The sequence below is a fragment of the Natator depressus genome, chromosome 9 (genome assembly GCF_965152275.1).
Source record: "Natator depressus isolate rNatDep1 chromosome 9, rNatDep2.hap1, whole genome shotgun sequence".
NCBI lineage: Eukaryota > Metazoa > Chordata > Testudines > Cheloniidae > Natator > Natator depressus.
In genome coordinates, this window is record NC_134242.1 from 55,015,916 (window position 1) to 55,038,752 (window position 22,837).

Sequence of the window (22,837 nt, forward strand, 5' to 3'; positions counted from 1 at the left end):
GAGGAGGGAGACTGGCAGAGGAAGAAATAGCTGGGAATAGAGAGAAAATAGATTGACCCGTTTGGGTCGGCCTGTTTAGTTTGGGAGAACTCATTGGAGAAAGACACTTTGCCTTTAGAAAGGACTAAAGCTAGTGGAATCTATTCAGGTGGAACATTTTGCCATTAGAAAATGGGGTTTTGTTGCACTGAATTTTTTCCATGGGAAAAGATAGATTTCCACAGAATGTTCCATGAAGAAAATCAATGAGATGTTTTGTTTTGTTTTGCGCTGACCTTAAGCATCGAGTCTTCTTGCATTGCTGCTGCAGTGCCTTATGGGAATTGTAGTTCTGGGTCCTTTGTGCCTGCATTCTAACCTATTGACCCTGCTCCCTGGCTGGACAACATCTCCCATGATGCACTGCAGTCTCTGCCTGTGGAATGTCGAAACATTTCATTTCAATTGACACGTTCATTCAATTGAATTGAAACTCTTTGGAACTTTTCATTGCATAAAAAACTTTGATATTTAGACTTTTTGTCCTGATTTGGGATGAAAACAAATGTTGATTTTTCAACACTCTCCATGGGATGACAGTTCCATTTTTCAATCAGCTCTCAGGAATTCAGTGTAAAAAAAACTAAAGAGGAATCCTGGAATGGAGTGTTTTACATGGAAAGGGAGATTAACAATGGGATTATTTAGTCTTGGGAGGAGACTATTAAAAGGGGACATGATCAAAGCATATGAATTTGGGCTTGGGAGGAAAGATAAGGACACCTTTAGGTTCTCTAGGATTTGTGATTCTGAGAATCAAGCCACTTCTTTAGGTACCTAAATTTGGGTTTGGATGCTTAGATCTTGGAATCAAAAACCTAAACATATTGGCCAAGGGTTATTATTAAGTGATGGCTATAAGATAAGGATTACTATAAAAAAAAGTATCTATATGAGGTCATTGGGCAGATCAGAATAAGATGACACAGATCTAAGTTAAGAAGGAAGAATTTAGGATCAGATTTGCAAAAGCCAACATTAATCCTCTGATTAAGATGTGCACAACTCCCAGTGCACGCACTCCTTGTGTAAATCGGAGTTTAGTCAAACGCCAGTCGGCACACCCACTGGAAGCTGAGAACACTGGGATTTTCATACCCTTTTGGGGCACACAAAAGGTAGATTTGACAGTTTGGTATTATGTCACAGGGAGGGTATTGAATAGGTGGAACAGATTTGCCGCTGAAGTGAGGAATTATCACTGCATCTAAGGCTATGGCTACACTACGGACTTTACAGCAGCACAGCTGTACTGCTGCAGATGCACTACTGCAAGATCTCCTTTGTAGCTGCTCTATGCTGGCAGGAGAGATCTCTCCCACTAGCATAATTAAACCACCCCCAACCACTGGCGGTAGCTATTTTGGCAGGAGACACTCTCCCATTGACATAGCGCTGTCCATGTTGGTGCTTCTGTCAGTGACACTTATGTTGGTCAGGGGTATTTTTTCACAGCCCTGCCCAACAAAAGTTATGCTGACAAATGTACTAGTGTAGACATAGCCTAAGAGTGAAAACTGGATGACAACATCAAATTGAGTTAAAACAGATGGTGTTTGGTAGTAACCAATCACTCTCTGGGGGGTAGGAGCAGGACCGAATTTTTCATTGGTCAGGATTTTCCCTTCCAATTAGATGGGGAGGGTTTTTTTGTAAACCTTCATTGTCACAATAAGGGTACAGTAAAACATATAACTAATCTAAAGAGGTAGAACCCAGCTGGCTCGGTTGTCACCCAAGTGTTTCAGGAATCACAGGACCATGGCTTGGTTCTGGCCCTCTACAACTAACTATGTCACTGTTGTTTGTGAGACAGAAACAATGATAGAGACAGGCAGAGAGGTTCAGAGATGACACTTGTTTCTTGGGCCAGTGGAGACTAAGAGCATGATGGTATCATTGCAGATAGCTCTGTGGAGTTGCTGGCTAAGGAAGGGGAGACACTAAGCCAGCAGCAGCACTGAGAAACTATGGAGAAAGCTGAATGCATCCCTCAAGGCTTTGCTTGTGATGAGTTGGGGCCTGTTATTTTCCTTGTTGGACCTGTCCTGTAGTAGGTGACTTCTTAAAACTACAATATCAACCTGGGGAAGTGAGGAAACAGATTGACAGAGAGAGATGGGTACCCAGAAGTCACCTACGACAGGACAGGCCCAACAAGGAAAATAACAGAATACCACTGGCCATCATGTACAGCCCCCAGCTAAAACCTCTCCAGCACATCATCAACGATCTACAACCTACCCTGGAAAACAATCTCTCACTCTCACAGACCTTGGGAGGCAGGCCAGTCCTCGCTTACAGACAGCCCCCCAACCTGAAGCAAATACTCACCAGCAACTACACACCACACCACAGAAACTCTAACCCAGGAACCAATCCCTTTAACAAACCCCATTGCCTACTCTGTCCCCACATCTACTCTAGCGACACCGTCAGAGGACCCAACCACATCAGCCACACCATCAGGGGCTCATTCACCTGCACATCTACTGTGATATATGCCATCATGTGAAAGCAATGCCCCTCTGCCATGTACATTGGCCAAACCAGACAGTCTTTATGTAAAAGAAAAAATGGACACAAATCAGACATCAGGAATGGTAACATACAAAAACCAGTAGGAGAACACTTCGATCTCCCTGGACATTCAACAACAGATTTAAAAGTAGCCATACTTAAAAAAAACCAAACCCTTCAAAAACAGACTTCAAAGAGAAACTGCAGAGCTACAATTAATTTGCAAATTTAACACCATTAATTTGGGCTTGAATAGGGACTGAGGCTGGCTCACTACAAAAGTAATTTTCCCTCTCTTGGTATTGACACCTACTCATCAATTATTGGGAGTGGACCAAATCCACCCTGATTGAATTGGCCTTGTCAGTACTGGTTCTCCACCTGTAAGGTAACTCCCTTCTCTTCATGTGTCAGTATATTTATGCCTCTATCTGTAATTTTCACTCCATGCATCTGAAGAAGTGGGTTTTATACCCACGAAAGCTTATGCCCAATTAAATCTGTTAGTCTTTAAGGTGCCACCGGACTCCTCGTTGTTTTAATCATTCTTGTGGCTGCAATTCACCAGTGTCCTTGAATTATGCACACCAGAACCGGACACAGTATTCCAGCACCGGTTGCACAAGATTCCTCCTGTTTATGCATCCCAGGAGCACACTAGCTCTTTTGGCCACAGCATCACACTGGGAGCTCATGTTCAGCTGATTATCCACCACAACCCCCAAATCTTTTTCAGAGTCACTGCTTCCCAGGATAGAGCCCCCCATCCTGTACGTGTGGCCTGGATTCTTTGTTCCCAGATGTATACAGTTACATTTAGCAGTGTTAAAACACATATTGTTTGCTTGGCCCCACCTTACCAAGTGATCCAGATCTCTCTGAATCAGTGATTCTGTCCTCTTCATTATTTATCACCACCCCAATTTCTGTGTCATCTGCAAACTTTATCAGTGAATATTTGATTTTATGTTTTCTTCTAGATCATTGATAAAAATGCTAAACCATGTAGGGCTAAGAACTGATCCACATGGGACTCCACTGGAAACACACCCACTTGATGACAATTTCTTGATTGATGACAATTGATGACAATTTCTTGCTTACAATTACATTTTGAGACCTATCAGTTAGCCACTTTTCAATCCATTTAATGTGTGCCATGTTAATTTTATATATAGTTTTATATATAGTTTTTTAATCAAAATGTCATGTGATGTCAAGTCAAATGCCTTATAGAAGTCTACAGTGTTGTTGTAGCCGTGTTGGTTCCAAGATACTGGAGAGAGGGTAGGTGAGATAATATCTTTGATTGGACCAATGTCTGTTGGTAAGAGAGACAAGCTTTCAAGCTTACACAGAGCTCTTCTTCAAGTCTTCTTCAACGTATTCAGAGTGTCACAGCTAAATACTAGATGGAACAGATTGTTTAGCACAAGCATAGGTAGGGTTGCCAGTCCTCTAGCATTGTCCTGGAATCACCAGGAATGAAATATTAATCTTTAATTAAAGATTATGTCATAGATACTAAGGTCAGAAGGGACGATTATGATCATCTAGTCTGACCTCCTGCACAATGCAGGCCATAGAATCTCACTCACCCACTCCTGAAAAACCTCACCTATGTCTGAGCTATTGAAGTCCTCAAATCGTGGTTTAAAGACTTCAAGGAGCAGAGAATCCTCCAGCAAGTGACCTGTGTCCCATGCTACAGAGGAAGGCGAAAAACCTCCAGGGTCTTTTCCAATCTGCCCTGGAGGAAAATTCCTTCCCGACCCCAAAGATGGCAATCAGCTAAACCCTGAGCACATGGGCAAGATTCATGTGATGAAACCTCCAGGAATACATCCAACCAAAATTGGCAACCCTATGCATAGGTAGTGCGTGAATCTTGCGTTTGGGGAGGCTGGGCATGAGTGCCAGAAGCTCCCTAGAAGTGTTTGTGTGGGGCCAACCAGTGCAAGAACTGTGGCCCCGCCTCTCACTCTATCCTGGCTGCACCCCAAGAAACTGCCCCCGTTCTGCTTTTCCCACCCACTTTCTGCCTCTTCCCCTGAGGCTCCCCCACTTGCTCCTCTCTGCCCCCTCTCCAGAGGCCCCCTACCCACGCCTCTCCGCCCATAAGACCCCCCCACCTGCTGCTTGCTCCTCTCAACCCCCTTCTGCCTTAAGAGTGAGCAACGGTGGGTGGGAAGAGGGTGGAGAGGAGTGAGCAGCAGGCAGTGGGGCCTCAGGGGAAGAGATGGAACAAAGGTGGGAAGAGGCGGAGTGCAGGCGGGCCATTGTGGGGAAGAGGCACAGCATGGGTGGGGCCACGGGGGAAGAGGCCGAGTGGAAGCAGGGCCTCAGGGTGGAAAGAGGATGGCGCGTAGGTGGGGCTACAGTCCAGGCACTGGTGGCCCCCCCCCCACACTTCTTGGGAGCTTCCGGCTGTGGTGCTCCAAAGGCAGCAGGTGGCGTGCCTCCAAAGGGAGGTGTGCTGCATCTGGCATTTCTTGCCCCGTTTGGGGAGGTTTAACCTCCCCAAGCCTCTTATCCCCACATAGTTAACATATTTCAAGGAACACCATTCAAGGTGAAGTTGCTCGTTAACTCCCCTCCAGTTACGGGGGAAAAGGAAGTGAGGCAGCTTGGAAGGGGGGGGGGGCTGTTAGTAGGCTACATGTGAATTCATAACTTTGACAGACACTTAAAACCATGGACTGAACAGAGACTGGATTTATGGTTCATTACAACAACCCATTAACAACTCCTCCCACCTGTCTTTCCCCCTTCCTTCCCCCTCTATGAATGGCGGAGAATTAACAGGCCACTGCACCTTGAATGGCCCCTTGAAATATGTGTTAAGTCCTTATGTTAAGCAATCTATTCCACCTTGTATTTAGCTGTGATGCTCTGAGTACCTTTCCCAGACCTGAAGAGCAGCTCTGTGTGAGCTTGAAAGCTTGTCTCTTTCGCTAACAGAAGCTGGTCCAATAAAACATATGACCTCACTCACCTTGTCTCTCTCAAAGAAGTCTAAGCATATTATGTCAACATTTTTACCTTTATCAATCAAACTTGTAATCTCATCAAAAAAAGATATCAAGCTAGTTTAACAGGCTTTGTTTTCCATAAACCTATGTTGATTTGAATTAATTACATTGCCCTCCTTTAATTCCTTATTATCGAGTCCTGTATCAGCAGCTCCATTGTTTTGCCCGGGATCAATGTCTGGCTGACAGATCTATAATTACCCTGGTAGCCCCGTTTATCCTTTTTAAAAATTGACACATCATTAGCTTTCTTCCAGAGCTTCCTCAGTGCCCCAAGACTTATTGAAAATCAGCATTAATGGGCAGCAGGCTCCTCAGACAGCTCTTTTAAAATTCTTGGATGCAAGTTATCTGGATCTGCTAGTTTAAAAATGTCTGACTTTAGTAGCTTCTGTTTAATACCCTCCAGAGATACTAGAGGAAGTGAAAGATCACCATATGATGAGACTATATTATCTGTTTTTCCCCCACATACAGAACAGCAATATTTTTGGATCACTTCTGCCTTTTCTGTATTATTATCGATAATTCTACCATTTCCATCTAGTAATGGAGCAATACCTTTGTCAGGATTCTTTTTGTTCCTAATATATCTTTAAAATGGCTTCTTATTGTCCTTAATGCTGCTGGCCATACGTTTCTCCTCATGTCCCTTTGGTTCCCTTATCAATTTTCTACGTTCCTAACTTCTGATTTATATTTGTTACTATTAACTTCCCTCTTCTTCCAAATCACTGTCTTCACTTCTTCTCTAAATCTTTTAACCTAGGTCTTCTTCCTCAATTATGATGTGATTGGAATAACAGAGACTTGGTGGGATAACTCACATAACTGGAGTACTGTCATGGATGGATAAAGAAAAGGTGGGGGAGTTGCACTGTATGTAAGGGAGCAGTATGACTGCTCAGAGCTCAAGTATGAAACTGCAGAAAAACCTGAGAGTCTCTGGATTAAGTTTAGAAGTGTGAGCAACAAGGGTGATGTCGTGGTGGGAGTCTACTATAGACCACCAGACCGGGGGATGAGGTGGACGAGGCTTTCTTCCGGCAACTCGCAGAAGTTACTAGATCGCACACCCTGGTTCTCATGGGAGACTTCAATCACCCTGATATCTGCTGGGAGAGCAGTACAGCGGTGAACAGCAATCCAGGAAGTTTTTGGAAAATGTAGGGGACAATTTCCTGGTGCAAGTGCTGGAGGAACCGACTAGGGGCAGAGCTCTTCTTGACCTGCTGCTCACAAACCGGGAAGAATTAGTAGGGGAAGCTAAAGTGGATGAGAACCTGGGAGGCAGTGACCATGAAACAGTCGAGTTCAGGATCCTAACACAAGGAAGAAAGGAGAGCAGCAGAATACAGACCCTGGACTTCAGAAAAGCAGACTTTGACTCCCTTAGGGAACTGATGGGCAAGATCCCCTGGGAGAATAACATGAGGGGGAAAGGAGTCCAGGAGAGCTGGCTGTATTTTAAAGAATCCTTATTGAGGATGCAGGGACAAACCATCCCGATGTGTAGAAAGAATAGTAAATATGGCAGGCGACCAGCTTGGCTTAACAGTGAAATCCCTGCTGATCTTAAATACAAAAAAGAAGCTTACAAGAAGTGGAAGATTCGACAAATGACCAGGGATGAGTATAAAAATATTGCTTGGGCTTGCAGGAGTGAAATCAGGAAGGCCAAATCAGACCTGGAGTTGCACCTAGCAAGAGATGTTAAGAGTAACAAGAAGGGTTTCTTCAGGTATGTTAGCAACAAGAAGAAAGTGAAGGAAAGTGTGGGCCCCTTACTGAATGAGGGAGGCAACCTAGTGACAGAGGATGTGGAAAAAGCTAATGTACTCAATGTTTTTTTTGCCTCTGTCTTCACGAACAAGGTCAGCTCCCAGACTACTGCACTGGGCAGCACAGCATGGGGAGAAGGTGACCAGCCTTCTGTGGAGAAAGAAGTGGTTTGGGACTATTTAGAAAAGCTGGACGAGCACAAGTCCATGGGGCCGGATGCATTGCATCCGAGAATGCTAAAGGAGTTGGTGGATGTGATTGCAGAGCCTTTGGCCATTATCTTTGAAAACTCATGGCGATCGGGGGGACTGGAAAAAGGCTAATGTAGTGCCCATCTTTAAAAAAGGGAAGGAGGAGGATCCTGGGAACTACAGGCCAGCCAGCCTCACCTCAGTCCCTGGAAAAATCACGGAGCAGGTCGTCAAGGAATCAATTCTGAAGCACTTAGAGGAGAAGAAAGTGATCAGGAAAAGTCAGCATGGATTCACCAAGGGCAAGTCATGCCTGACTAATCTAATTGCCTTCTATGATGAGATAACTGGCTCTGTGGATGAAGGGAAAGCAGTGGACGTGTTGTTCCTTGACATTAGCAAAGCTTTTGACACGGTCTCCCACAGTATTCTTGCCAGCAAGTTAAAGAAGTATGGGCTGGATGAATGGACTATAAGGTGGATAGAAAGCTGGCTAGATTGTCGGGCTCAACGGGTAGTGATCAATGGCTCCATGTCTAGTTGGCAGCCGGTATCAAGTGGAGTGCCCCAGGGGTCGGTCCTGGGGCCGGTTTTGTTCAATATCTTCATAAATTATCTGGATTCCACCCTCAGCAAGTTTGCAGATGACACTAAACTTGGAGGAGTGGTAGATACGCTGGAGGGTAGGGATAGAATACAGAGGGACCTAGACAAATTGGAGGATTGGGCCAAAAGAAATCTGATGAGGTTCAACAAGGACAAGTGCAGAGTCCTGCACTTAGGACGGAAGAATCCAATGCACCGCTACAGACTAGGGACCGAATGGCTCGGCAGCAGTTCTGCAGAAAAGGACCTAGGGGTTACAGTGGACGAGAAGTTGGATATGAGTCAACAGTGTGCCCTTGTTGCCAAGAAGGCCAATGGCATTTTGGGATGTATAAGTAGGGGCATTGCCAGCAGATCGAGGGACATGATCGTTCCCCTCTATTCGACATTGGTGAGGCCTCATCTGGAGTACTGTGTCCAGTTTTGGGCCCCACACTACAAGAAGGATGTGGAAACATGGAAAACGTCCAGCAGAGGGCAACAAAAATGATTAGGGGACTGGAACACATGACTTATGAGGAGAGGCTGAGGGAACTGGGATTGTTTAGTCAGCAGAAGAGAAGAATGAGGGGGGGATTTGATAGCTGCTTTCAACTACCTGAAAGGGGGTTCCAAAGAGGATGGATCTAGACTGTTCTCAGTGGTAGCTGATGACAGAACAAGGAGTAATGGTCTCAAGTTGCAGTGGGGGAGATTTAGGTTGGATATTAGGAAAAACTTTTTCACTAAGAGGGTGGTGAAGCACTGGAATGCATTATCTAGGGAGGTGGTGGAATCTCCTTCCTTTGAAGTTTTTAAGGTCAGGCTTGACAAAGCCCTGGCTGGGATGATTTAGTCGGGGATCGGTCCTGCTTTGAGCAGGGGGTTGGACTAGATGACCTCCTGAGGTCCCTTCCAACCCTGATAGTCTATGATTCTATGATTCGATTGTGACTTTTTAGGCATGTAGTAAGGTGTTCTTAAATTATTCCAAATTGTGACTCACATTCTTCCCATGAAATTTCTGATATAAACTCCCTCATTAATATACACAGTTCCTTAGTTCCTAAGTGCAGCTGTGCAGGTGAGAGGGTCTGCCTTTGAGTTCTAGACTCTGAGGGGTCTTAGCTAGGTCAAATTTAATTAATTTGGGCAACTCAGAGAATATAATCTAGGACTCCATACCTTGACCCTTTCCCATCCCATCCTCCACCCAGCATTGAATGCCAACAACTCACTGGAGAAAAGGAACTTCCTCCAAAGAAGGTCACCCGGTGCCAGGTGGCCACAAAAACCCATAGGGCAGAGAACTCCAGGAATTCAGGGAAATACTGTCCAATGTCCTTGGTGGCTCTCTGCAAGATGGTCTGGTCCTTACTTTCCCGGTAATACACTTCGCCTGCCTGTCGGTTATCCACATCAGCCCAGAAAGCTGCTACCACACGCCGGTCTTTGGAGATTGGGAAAGCAACCGGCGTAAACTGGGAAACCTCCTTCAAGAAAGAGATGATTCCATTGTTGTTTACCTGTTAGGGGAAGAAGAAGAATTAGACATGGGAGAAAGAGACAGCCAGTGTGGGAGAGGAAGGATTGCCCAGTGGGTAGGGCACTAGCCTAGGAATTGGGAGACCTGGGTGCAGTTCCCTGCTTTGCCACAGACTTCCTGTGTGATCTTGGGCAAGTCACTTAGCTTATCTGTGCCTCAGTTCTCTGTCTGTACAATGGGGTGTTAGCACTGCCCCGCCTCCCAGGAATGTTGTAAAGATTGTGAGGTGCTCATTACTATGGTAATGAGCCAAAGGGCCTAACATAAACCATTCCCTACAAGCTGTTGAGTGACTCTTTCATACTTTGACCTTTTGGAGTAGAGAGCTGCCTTCCCTTGCTGTGGCTGACTGAATGGCCTGATGGCTGCAGGGCATGGGCTGGATTCTTATTTGAGAGAGTTTTTTCCATAAACATTTGAGCTTTTCCCCTTCCTGCCCTTTGAAGCACAGACTGCCCCTCACTTAGGTGCTGATGGGCTGCAGATGAAAAACAGCGTGATGAGGCCCTGCCAGGAAATGGCCGCCCCTCCCTGCCACCCCCTCGCTCTGCTGCCCACCTTGCCCCTCGCTGGCTGTGACTGAGGGGCGGGTTGCAGAGCCATAGCCTGGGGGTCTGGGAAGGAGGACAGAACAAACCGGGTTCTGTTCTCTTGCCGGAGATGGGCCAGAGGAAGGAGCAACAGCTGAGAAAACTGCAGCAGCCACAGCAGTTTAAACAAGCAGTGCTCAGTTCACTTGGATCATTCATGCGTCGCCGGGAGGGAAGGCTTTCACTGGCTTTCACTTCCTCCCTTGAAATAGGCTGGGATTCATCTTGAAGCGTGAGGGGGAGGTTTTCTTTCTCTCCCTGTTCAAGGCTGGCTGCTGGAATGGGGATCTGCCCAGCAGCCGCCGCAGCACAGCGGAGAGCTGCTCAGCCCTTTCACACTCAGAGCCCCACAGACGTTTCAGTGCTAACCTTCTGCACTTGACCCTGCACTCCAGCTCCAGCCCCTCCAGCTGCAGACCTGAACCTCAGACATCTCTACCATGCCAGAGCTGGGCCTCCTGCTGATCCCTGGCAGTCCTGACCCACAACCATTAGTCTAGGACTGAGTCCTACAGAGCACTGCATCACGGCACAGCTTTGCCTATACCCCCAAGTGACAGGAGTCTCATCTCACCTTTGCTGTGAAACCAATCAAATCTTGAGGCTGCTAATAGGAGAGAGCGATGCATTCCCTTATATCATCAGCCCATCGCTCAGCAGTGTTCTGTGCACAACTCAGCAGCAATGCCAGCTGATACCAGTTCCCTCCAGGCTGCTCCAAGGCTGCGCTCAGCTTTCAGCAAGGCCTGCTGGAAGGTCGGATTTGGGCTTTGCTGCCACAGGGTGGAGAGACTGGTGCATTTGCCTCACCTCCTGTCCAGCTCTGAATTTCTGGAGCAGACCCATGGCCTCCTCCAAGTCCAAACAGATTCTTCCTGGCAGCCAAAGGGCAAGGAGCAGAGGCATTACAAAGGGGCCGCTCCCTCTCCATCAGTGGCATTGCTTGTACATCTCAGCTCTTTTGGCATCTGCCTCTCCTTTAGTGACAACTGGAGTGTCTGTCACTGAGCCCTGCACCCTCCGCCACCTGACAAGAACCAGAGAACACTTAACAGGGCCAAAGATTCTCAGGAGGGCAGCGTCCATGGACTCCAGTGGCAATTCCATCAGGGTGTGACCGATGGCAGAACTGGGCCATATGTGTTCTCAGCACACAGAAGCGTGCCGCTTCATCATGGGAAACCCTCATTGTGGCCAAAAGGGAGTTTTGTCTGCACAGGATCTGACCCTGAAATGCAAATACACCGGTGTCCCAAGATATCAGTCAGGAGCTGGAACTACTGGGGGCTCAAATGACACACAATAGTAATCAATCAAATAACCATAACTAGCACTTTCCAGGGGTAGACCCCAACAGTGCCTTACAAGGTGGTCAGTATCACTATCCTCATTTTACAGGTGGGGAAACCCAGGGACATATGGAGAAGGCCCCCAAGCAGGCCAGCAGCAGAGCTAGCAACAGAGCCCAGGGCTCGTTAGTCTCAGTCCATGTCCTAGCCACTAGGCCAAGCTACCTTCCAAAGAGGCAGTACATTTTCCCAGCATATTCCCTCCACCTCATCAAAACCAACCAGCAACCATAACTTCCAGGACAGTCAGGCATGGCTCATGGCTTGATCTTGGCAGCTCACTGTATTCCAGGGTCACTTGCTTTTTTAAGCTGGCCTTCCAAAGAATTAATTAGTGATGGCTAGAGACCAACTCCTGGCCCTCGTCAAGCTAGCAGAATAGAGCACAGCACTGCTTTAATGCCGCAAGAGGGGAGAACATGGCCAATGATGCAATGCCTCAAGAGCAGAGACCCACTCCTACATCACGTAATAGGCTTTCCTCCTCCTGGAGTTTAACCCTGGGCAGGCAGGGAGGGGGCAAGACTGGGGGTTTGGGTCTTGATCATCCCTGGCTGGGAGGGTGGGGGTGGGAGAGTAGCCAATGGGGGCTCTCTGCTGCACCCCTCCCCAAATGCCCTAGAGGAAAAGGGTGAAGCTTTTGGCTGCACTGCCTGTCCCTAGGCCACGAGGTTGCAGCTCCATTTCAGGAGAGATGGTCAGGCACCCTGCCCTGCCCCTTTCTCACTGCTTTCCCCAGGGTTATCACCACTGCCCTGATGGGCAGCTGTCCACAGAGCTGTCAGATGGGAGGGTGGAGTTATGCATCACTGCAAAATGGGTGCCTCCCCTTCAGCATAGGGGCAAGCAGCCATGGTGCCCTGCTGGGCCCCAGAGGACCTGAGGGTTCTGGAGGTGCTTGGGTTAGAATCTGTCACTGACAGATGGAAATAACAAGGCTTTATTTAGAATATGGTCTAGTCCTTTTACATCCCAGGAGGAGACTGGTGTCACATGCCCCAAAGTGCTTTACTGTCCAGAACCCCTCCAGAATGAACCCCTGCAGAACTGGAAACACCTTAAAAAACTGATCGGGGGCAAGAATGGGGGCTAGGGTCTTGATCACCCCTGGCTGGGGGGCAGAGTGGCTGCTGTGGGTGTCTTGATGCTAGCCCTGAAAACAGCATCTTCTGGCCCAAATCAGGAAAAAGAATTCCAGCCTGGGACTCAAACTCACAAGAGGATGCCGCCAAAATGCTCCTTCTCCCCCAGCTCATGGGCCACATGGGGCACAGGTCCCTATGTTGCAAAGGGCATGGGGCTGGGGAAAGCTCTTCCTTCGTTTTCCCGTTCCAACACACACACTTTCTCAGGACTATCTGCAAGGAGGAGAGGCAGCCCCACTGGGACCGAGTTGGGGAGGGGGTGGCTAATGGAGAGGAGCGGAATTCTTCCCGGGGTGGCACAGCACTCTCAGGTAAGGTCAAATACAGGCAAGGAAATGTTTGCTTCCCTGAGTGAAGGGGTTACAAGTCTGGGAAAGCAGGGAAGGGAGGGTGCTTCCCCCCAAAGGAAGCTTTAAGTAGACAGAGACATGGCTTGGCTCCCACCTCTCCAATGCCTCGGGGGGGTGGGGGGGAGAGAGGGGGGCAGGGAATGGAGGAGAGCACGCTGCACCCTACAAAAGGGCCATTGTTGCAAGTGACTCCTCTTGCCTGCAAAACCCTGGGGAAATGCCTGGCTCCTCATGGCCCCAAACACAGACTGTGTCTGCTAGGCCCTACCCAGCCTCAGTCAGCAGGCTGGGCGGGGCCCTGTGAGAGCAGTAGGGGAATGGGATCCAGGCTGGTGCTCTTTGCCTACACGCCGCACAGAGGGACTACAGAGAAAAGCCAAGCAGCTGGTGCATTGCTAGTACTCTGTCCAACCCGCTGGTAGAATTCTGGGGAAAGCACAATATCTGATTAATGCCTGGGGATAGATCCAGGCGGGAGAGCTTCCCTAAGTATAGGAGAATCCCTGCTAGTGTAGGGCTGACATACTTCCATAACACCCCTTCCAATCCCCTCTGCCATAGGAGGTGTGGTGGGAAGGATCCCCAACCAGCACAACAGTACGTAGAGAGCCATTAATAGCCAGAGTGAATTAGAGCAACTCTGAGGCTGCTCTAAGTTATGCTAATGCAAAGGCAGCATACAGCCAGATTTGTCCCCTCACCACCTGGGTTCTGCATGAGCACGGCTCAGCCATACCCAAGTACTGGGCCTTCTCTCCTAGCATACACGCATAAGGGGGCAGAGTTAAGTTGGTACAGGCAATTTCAATGTTGATATTTCCTGCTACACTTTGCAAATATAGGGCTCTTTCTACACAGGTTTTTAAATTGACTATTTTATATTTTTCCACACAGGGGTAACTGGGTGGGGTTTAATGGCCTGTGCAGAAGTCAGACTAGATGATGGCTCCCTAATGTGGGGTCTTGGAAGCTATGATTCGACATAGATATCAGCCCCCATTTTCTAATGCAGTTAGTGATTTGGGTGCCTAACAAGAGACACCTAGGAGCCTGATTTCAGAGGAACGTTGCTCTAAGGCATCTCCAGTTGGGCATCCAAAAAATTGCTCACTGTTGTAACAAATTTCAGAGTAGCAGCCGTGTTAGTCTGTATTCGCAAAAAGAAAAGGAGTACTTGTGGCACCTTAGAGACTAACAAACTTATTTGAGCATAAGCTTTCGTGATGCATCCGATGAAGTGAGCTGTAGCTCACGAAAGCTTATGCTCAAATAAGTTTGTTAGTCTCTAAGGTGCCACAAGTCCTCCTTTTCTTTTTGTTGTAACAAACTCCACCATTCTATGTAATGGGAACGCACACAGCCCTTTCCAGTAGCTAGCACAGGCCAAGCAAAGAACAGAATCCCTGCCTCCTTCAGAGACATAAGGATAAAATACAGAAACGCAGAATACCCAGAAGATAAAACAAGGGGTGGAGGTTAAAAACAGCCAAAAGGAGTTAGAAACATGAGTCCAACTGAAAAATCAGTGTGACTTATGCTCCTAACTCCCTTGGGCACACCCAGAGTGCTTCATAGTGTTAGAGCTGGATCCATGGTTGTTTCCTCAGACGAGAAGTTTAAGCACTGGAAATGGTTAATTCCCTCTAGTCCGGCTTTCCAGCCTCCTCATAACAGCTCCTTGTGAAAGGGCTACAGTCAAGCAGAGCACATGGCAATGCTGGGGGTTGGTGCGGAGAGCTCTCCAGGCAGTATTCTGGCTGAGGCAGCCCCTCCTGTGTAAACACACGGTGAGTTATTGCCATAACTAAGGGGAATAAGATTACTGCTCCATAAATTCTTAGTAACCTTTCAATGTCCACAGAGCAACATTCTTCTGATTATTGCAGCAAGATGGGAAGGTTTTTAAAGCAGAGGTGGGTGCCTAATGTCAGGCCCCTACAGAGAAAAAAGAAAAGGAGTACTTGTGGCACCTTAGAGACTAGTACTCCTTTTCTTTTTGCGAATACAGACTAACACGGAGGTTACTCTGAAACCTGTCATTATACAGAGGAAAAAAAAACCACACCCAAAACCAAAAAACAAACCACAAACAAAAAAACATCCAGGAAAAATGATCAAACAAGAACCATTCAGACAAACACACTTCAGACACCAGTTGCTCAGGCAATACAAACTATCTATTCAAGCTAAATATGCCATGGCAAGCAGTGTGATTAGGAATCAGAGGGCCTCTCCCACTACAATTAGAACTAGGGCTGTCGATTAATCGTAGTTAACTCACGTGATTAACTCAAAAAATTAACTGTGATTAAAAAAATTAATTGCGATTAATCACACTGTTAAACAATAGAATACCAATTGAAATTGATTAAATATTTTTGGATGTTTTTAAATATATTCATTTCTATTATAACACAGAATACAATGTATATAGTGCTCACTTTATATTATTTTTTATTACAAATATTTGCACTGTAAAAATGATAAATAAAATAAATAGTATTTTTCAATTCACCTCATACAAGTACTGTAGTGCAATCTCTTTATCATGAAAGTGTAACTTACAAATGTAGGGGTTTTTTTTGTTACATAAGTGCACTCAAATACAAAACAATGTAAAACTTTAGAGCCTACAAGTCCACTCAGTCCTACTTCTTGTTCAGCCAATTGCTCAGACAAACAAGTTAGTTTACTTTTACAGGAGGTACTGCTGACTGCTTCTTATTTACAATGTCACCTGAAAGTGAGAACAGATGTTCACATGGCACTTTTGTAGCCAGCATTGCAAGATATTTATGTGCCAGATATGCTAAACATTCACATGTCCCTTCATGCTTCGGCCACCATTCCAGAGGACATGCTTCCATGCTGATGATGCTCGTTAAAAAAATAATGCGTTAATTAAATTTGTGACTGAACTCCTTGGAGGAGAATTGTATGTCTCCTGTTGTTTTACCCACATTCTGCCATATATGTCATGTTGTAAGAGTCTTGGATGATGACATGTTCGTTTTAAGAACACTTTCACAGCAGATTTGACAAAACACAAAGAAGGTACCAATGTGAGATTTCTAAGGATAGATACAGCACTCGACCCAAGGTTTAAGAATCTGAAGTGCCTTCCAAAATCTGAGAGGAATGAGATGTGAAGAATGCTTTCAGATGTCTTAAAAGAGCAACACTCTGATGCGGAAACTACAGAACGTGAACCACCAAAAAAGAAAATCAACCTTCTGCTGGTGGCATCTGACTCAGACGATGAAAATGAACATGTGTTGGTCTGCTCTGCTTTGGATCGTTATCGAGCAGAACCCATCATCAAGATGGATGCATGTCTTCTGGAATGGTGGTTGAAGCATGAAGGGACATATGAATCTTCAGTGCATCTGGCACGTAAATATCTTGTGATGCCGACCACAACAGTGCCATGCGAATGCCTGTTCTCACTTTCAGGTGACACTGTAAACAAGACGTGGGCAGCATTATCTCCTGCAAATTGTAACCAAACTTGTTTGTCTGAGTAGGACTGAGTGGACTTGTAGGTTCTAAAGTTTTATATTGTTTTATTTTTGAGTGCAGTTATTTTTTGTACATAATTCTACATTTGTAAGTTCAACTTTCATTATAAAGAGACTGCACTACAGCATTTGTATTCGGTGAATTGAAATATACTATTTCTTTTGTTTTTTACAGTGCAAATATTTGTAGTTAAAAATAAATGTAAAGTGAGCACTGTACACTTTGTATTCTGTGTTGTAATTGAAATCAATATATTTGAAAATGTAGAAAACATCCAAAAATATTTAAATAAATGGTATTCTATTATTGTTTAACTGTCTGATTAATTGTGCGATTAATTGCAATTAATTTTTTTAATCACTTTACAGCCCTAATTAGAACCACCATCTTTATCTGGAAAAAAATCACATTGCTACAAATGCATGGGTGCCAATAAACTCCTTTACTTGTTCCAGATGATCCCTTGGAGCGTCCTGCCCAACAGCTTTAAAGCTATAAATAGAATGGTCCTGAGCTCCTTCTGAGAGCGCAAACAAACAACTCAACCCAGTCTTCAGGGGGAGCATTGTAAATTATCCCCCAGCACCGGGAGCCGAGGAAAGGGGGATCAAAGGGAGTATCATTTCCAAACCCATGGAGCTACCATGTTTCAGCAAAATCAGGGCCAGGTTTTTTACGTGGCCGAATGGATAGAGAAGGGGCAGGCAACCTATGGCACACGTGCCAAAGGCGGCACACCACCTGATTTTCAGTGGCACTCACACTGACTAGTAACACCCCTGCACTGAGCATAACAGGGGAAGAGGGAAGGGTGGCAGAACAGAGCCCTTCATTAGTCTTCAACTGGCAGGGAACCTAGAGGTAAACTGTGCATCAGGCCATCCCCTCTGAAATACAGACCCAGCCTCCTGACAGGTAGGAATGCTCGTCAACATTACTGAGAAGGGTCCATTAACAGCAATGGTGCCATTTTAGATATTTCTTGGGGGAGGCGGGGAATTTGGTCTCTGCCCCCCCAGCAGGGACTCTGTTCCGTCTCTTCCCACCCCGCACCTCACAGGGACTTGGGTCTCCCTCAGCCAGGGAGTCTCCCCACTCTCTTTCCCACACAGTGCATGAACCAGTGCTGTCAGATGTCGAATTCTGGGCAGCCTCCCCTAAGCTCCACCGCACAGGAACAGACTCCCCATACACCAGGTCACAATGCCATTTGGCCCAGCCTCACCTCTGTCTGGAAGGAGGGACAGCCAGGTCAAATTTGAGTGGTGTTGTGCCCACACAGCCAGAGCGACACTCTGGACTTAGTACAGGACCACTGCTTACTAGTGGTTGGGTTATGGCCACCCCCAGCTCCATGGCCTATGGAAGTATGAGCAAGTGAATCACCTCCCCCGAAACGGTGCCATTGATTAATGGGAACTGAGACACCAAATACCTACTGAAATCTCCCCTTAATGCCATAGTCAATACCATACCAAGCAAAATGACAGCTGCACATGGCCAGTACCCATGGCAAGGGACAGAGATGGGGCAGGTCGGGTTTGGAGTGCTAAGGCCCCGATCCGGCAGTCTGATCCCTTTGGGCAGACCCGTCAGTCCAAGGAACTCTGCACAGGCAAAACGATCTGCCCAGGCCTATCAGAGTGCAGGGTCTGGCCTAATTTGAGGTGTCCACTTGAGACATCTCGAGGGAAATCCCCGTCCCCATTTGAAGACAATGGCAAAACCCCCATTGACTTCAGTGGAGCCCTTGTGCCTAATTTTAAGAGCGGAGGATCCACAGCTCCGACTTAAGTCATCAGGAACATCAGGTCCTTGGCATCTCTGCCATTCATGCAGCAGGCGTCCCAGCTTGGCACACTGCAGGTGAAAAGCTGTTGGCAGCTTGTCTACACAAGCATTACTGCTCTGTGCTGCTGGGACCACTGACAGGCTGGGCTTTGGCCAGATCCGTATGCTCTCAGAGCTGTCCTTCAGGGACTCTCACCCAAGCACCATACGAATATATAAAACAAAGTCTGTAGTGCACGACCGAGGCTGGACTGTGCATAGAAAGCTGACCAAATGTTCCATGTTTCAAGGAACACAGCTCACCAAATGCTCCTCTGTGCAGCACAGAGAGACAGAATGCAATTGCACAGCTCCAGCAGATGGCTACTCGTGCCACACCCAGAGCTGGCAGGCAGAGGTCTTTATGCTACTAAAAGGCTAAGCTTTCCTTTCAAGTTACACCCAGTTAGAGGGCCCCTTCAGCACACTCCTTTCTTCCTTTTAGTGCACTCTAGTTCCTTTAAGCTGTCCTGGTTTGCTGGCTGCCAAGCCAAACACCAGTGAAGCATGAATTTTTTAGTGTAGGATCTAGGTCTTGATTCATGCATTAATGGAAATCAAGGACCACACCCTTGCTTACCCTGCTTGAAATTCAGACCTAGGTTCATGTGCCATCAGAATATAAATTAGTACTGCACACATTATTCTCAGAAGCCCTGATTTCTAAAGCCGAGGGTCGAATCCCTTATTTTCAGAATAAGAATTCTAGAAATCAACTGGAGAGCCGGGCATGGGGATTGGCAGGGACAAGCATCTACGTGAAATAAATGGAAGTCCAGAGTTTCTCAATGCGCCACTATGTGCAAGATGTAACTTACAATTCTTCACTATTGCTTCCTCCCACCCCCACGCCAAGTTATTTTCTATGGAATGTAGTCCCAATGTCTCTTGGCTGAATCATGCTGACAAAACAATGCAAAAAGGCTCTGGTGTGCTTCTCATGTTTTGGACAGCCAGTATGTTACCACTATTCTTAGTAACATCACTATTTTATCCCCTAGAGAATACCACTAACAGTACATCCCATGACATCCAGTAGTAATGGCAGCTAGGAGCAACCATCCTCAAGACAGATCCAAGGGTTTTTCACTTCAGAGCGGCAGCGTGGATAGGACACTGGGTGTCAGGAGACTTTGGTTCTATTTCCAGCTCTACTGGTGATTGACTGTGGGACTGTGGGCAAGTCACTTTCCCCCTCTATGCCTCAGTTTCCCCTCCCACCTTTTGTCTATTTAGAGTTCTAGATGTCTTTTTAGAAGCTCTTTGAGGCAGGGAATGTCTATTACTAGGTACAGCACCAAGCACCTGGAGCCCTGATCTCAGTCACAGTCTCTGGTGCTAACCATAATACAGAGAGTTAATCATTCATTTATATTTGTTCAAATTTATAAGGAATATCTACACCCCTACACTATCCTCTGGGCACCTCTTCCGTGAATGAAACACCCAACACACAGGGACTGCTAGTAAATACCCACTACATTCCTCCGGCTGTTGAGGCCAGCTATTCTCTTTACTATGTAGCTCATTCATATATTCAATCATACCAGACCAAGAAACCTGGACCTTTACTTCAACTCAAAGAATCCACTACCCCCCAAAATGTCTTATGTACAGATTGAAGTGCAGATTTCACACAGGTAGAGAGGGGTATTTAACATGAGTCTCAGGACTAGTCACCACTTTGTAGTGCAATTCTCTTCAACACCCCAAGTGAATTGGTATCTGAATTTACACTGAATTGTCTCTGTTAGTTCCTCAGAACACTGAGCTATCATTAAAGCACACATGCCTGGTGAGTAGCTTCTCCACAATCACTTATTCTTTTATGAAATGGAGTCACCAAATGTACAAGGTGACAGTTTCTAGGCTTGCAGCACAGGAGACCATAGCCTGCCCCAGCCATCTCTCCTCCTATGTATGGATCACAACACAGGTCATATTTACAAATGGGAATAAGTCCAGTATTACCAACTCCAAGTGCTCAAAAATTCTATGTGAGGGTCCAAAGAAGTCATGAAATTGTCTTACAAATCATGACATTTAAAAGAAAGAAAATCAATAAAATTTGCCTTTCGGGGTTCCCATTTTCACACTTTTCTCTGCCGGCATGGAGGGCAAGAGGGGTATGTAGAAAAGAGCAGTACGCTGGGATTCTTACAGGATCACATGACTCTAGGAGTCCGACAAAAGGGGGAAAGGACAAATCTATGCTCAGACACTTACCTCACTCCTCCATTGATCTATGGGAAGTGAATGGTAGGGACTCCCTGGCTCTGATTTGCTGCTGCCCAGCTCCTTGTGTTGTGATTTACCCCAGTGCACAGTCTGAACACTCCACTCACTCCCCCTGGCAGGAGCATTTTACACCCACTGTGCACAGGGGTCGGGGGCTGCACATGGCATTTGGGAAGCTGGCCCCAAGGGGCTAAACTTGCACAGGTTCCAGTTCCCTAACAGAAAAGCTGGCCCCTGCATTCTTTCCTGCTGCAATCCTGGGTTAGTGAACCAAACACAGCTGTCCAGGATTCACATGCAAACAGTGTGTTTGCATTTTCACTCTCCTGTGCTTTGGCTCGCTGAAGTGGGATGGAAACTGCGTGACAGCCCCCTGCCCTGGGGCCCCCACGCTGCCAGTGGCACAAAACAAGGGCCTTTTTGGCAGGCAGATGGCCACCAGCTGCACTACTGGCAATGTAACTGGCAACTATGCACAGAGCTTCGACTGCTCTAAATCCATGATGCTCCATTGACTTCAAGTGACCCGCACCCATTTACAGCAGCTGAGGATATAGCCCAGTCCATGCTGAGTGCTCTCCACCATGGGAATGCTGAGGTTGCTTCACTGAGCAGGGCAGGCAGAGGCAGCTTTCTGCTAACCAACCAGGAGCCTGGGTTTGCAGCTGCACTTGAAGGGCAGCACCTATAGGATTGGCATCAGTGCACACTTCTCAGGCGACTTGTCCTTTCGCCAGAGCTCTGGAAAACAGCCCATCTCTTCAGATTAGGTCGGGGGTGTCTCCCAGTGCAGTGTTCACCCCACCAAGACATCACTGATCACCTGTCACTTGCCCTCACTGCTTCTTTCAAACAACAAAGAACGGATAATGGATTCAGCCCTCCAGCAGGAGATGCTGCTGCACTGCAAGTGCCATGACTGCTGCTAATTGGTGGGGGCAATAACAGAGAGACATGAGGGAAGGGGTGGAGCTCACCAAAGCCAAGGAGTTATACGCACCTAGATAGTGGTGGAGCGTGAGATGTGCAAAACTCATACATATGCCAAAAAACTGACCAGCAAATAATATATATAGTCAATTCCTTACTGCTTTATAGGCCTATTTTCCTTGCTAAGCCCGAATCTCCCTCGCCCATGCTTATCACAAGAGAATCACTGGATTATTAGAGCTGCTCAGGATTTTTCCCCCCATGTGACATCTTGACAAAAACAACAAAATGATCAATTTTGGCAAGTTTCCTACAGAGGCTTTTGGGAGGTTTGGTTTCAGTGAAAAGTTTGGCCCAATCAGCTGAAATTCCAGCTTTAGGTTGCTAAAAAGCAAAAAAAAGTTTTTTCAAGACATTTTTGGTCACCAAAAGCTGAACATTTTTCAGCAACCCCCCAGGGGCTGGGGGAGAAATAAATGACTTGAAAACAGCCATTTCCTGTGAAACTGTCGTTTGGGATGAAAAAGCCTTTTTTCACTGAAAAAACATTTAAAAGACCCCCTTCTCACCAATACTAGTGATTACATAGCAGTGACTCATTTAGCTAGGCAAGCAGTCTGCTCCCAGGCTACCACCAATACCCGTTAGTCACCTGGGGCAACATTTTGGAAGTTGCTGTGATGCCTGCCCGATAGCAGACAGTTATTCATCCCATCAAGCATGCAATTATACCAGTGTACATTTAACTCTTCCATCCTTCCGGATAAGTGTTTGTGAGTCCAGGTTTCTTTAGGGAGGGATGGGAGTGGAATATATGTCGCTGAGTCTGACCCAGCCCCTCTGGTCCATCAGCAAAAGCACCTCTCTTTCCTCCCCAGCCTGCCCCATCCCTTCATTGAGGGTCAAAGTCCCTGCTCCCACCCCTGGCAGACTGGCTGACATCTCCATGCTATGCTCCACCATTCTGGGTTCCATGCCAGCTCCCCAAGGCGTCAGCTCCTGAGCTCCCCTCCCAGCTCCTTCCCAGGCCAAGGGCATGCTCAGGGCCCAACAGCGAAGGAAGGCAGGTCATGAGAGAGGGCAGGCCAAGGAAAGAGGCTTCTCATCAGGACGGAGGCAGGTCAGGTCAAGGTTCACTGGTCCTAGGAGTCCCAACCTGTCCCCTTCCCTGCAGCCAGCATCGCTCCCTCT

At 46.8% G+C, this 22,837-nt stretch overlaps 1 protein-coding gene across 1 annotated transcript in view; it reads right to left on the minus strand.

Annotated features, from left to right (window-relative positions):
- The window catches only part of SNED1 (sushi, nidogen and EGF like domains 1), a 130,915-nt gene that overhangs the window by 67,094 nt on the left and 40,984 nt on the right, over positions 1 to 22,837 (minus strand). The window contains exon 2 of the mRNA XM_074964232.1: positions 9,388 to 9,675. Coding sequence (XP_074820333.1) covers positions 9,388 to 9,675 — 288 coding nt within the window. The remainder of the gene's footprint in view (positions 1 to 9,387; positions 9,676 to 22,837) is intronic.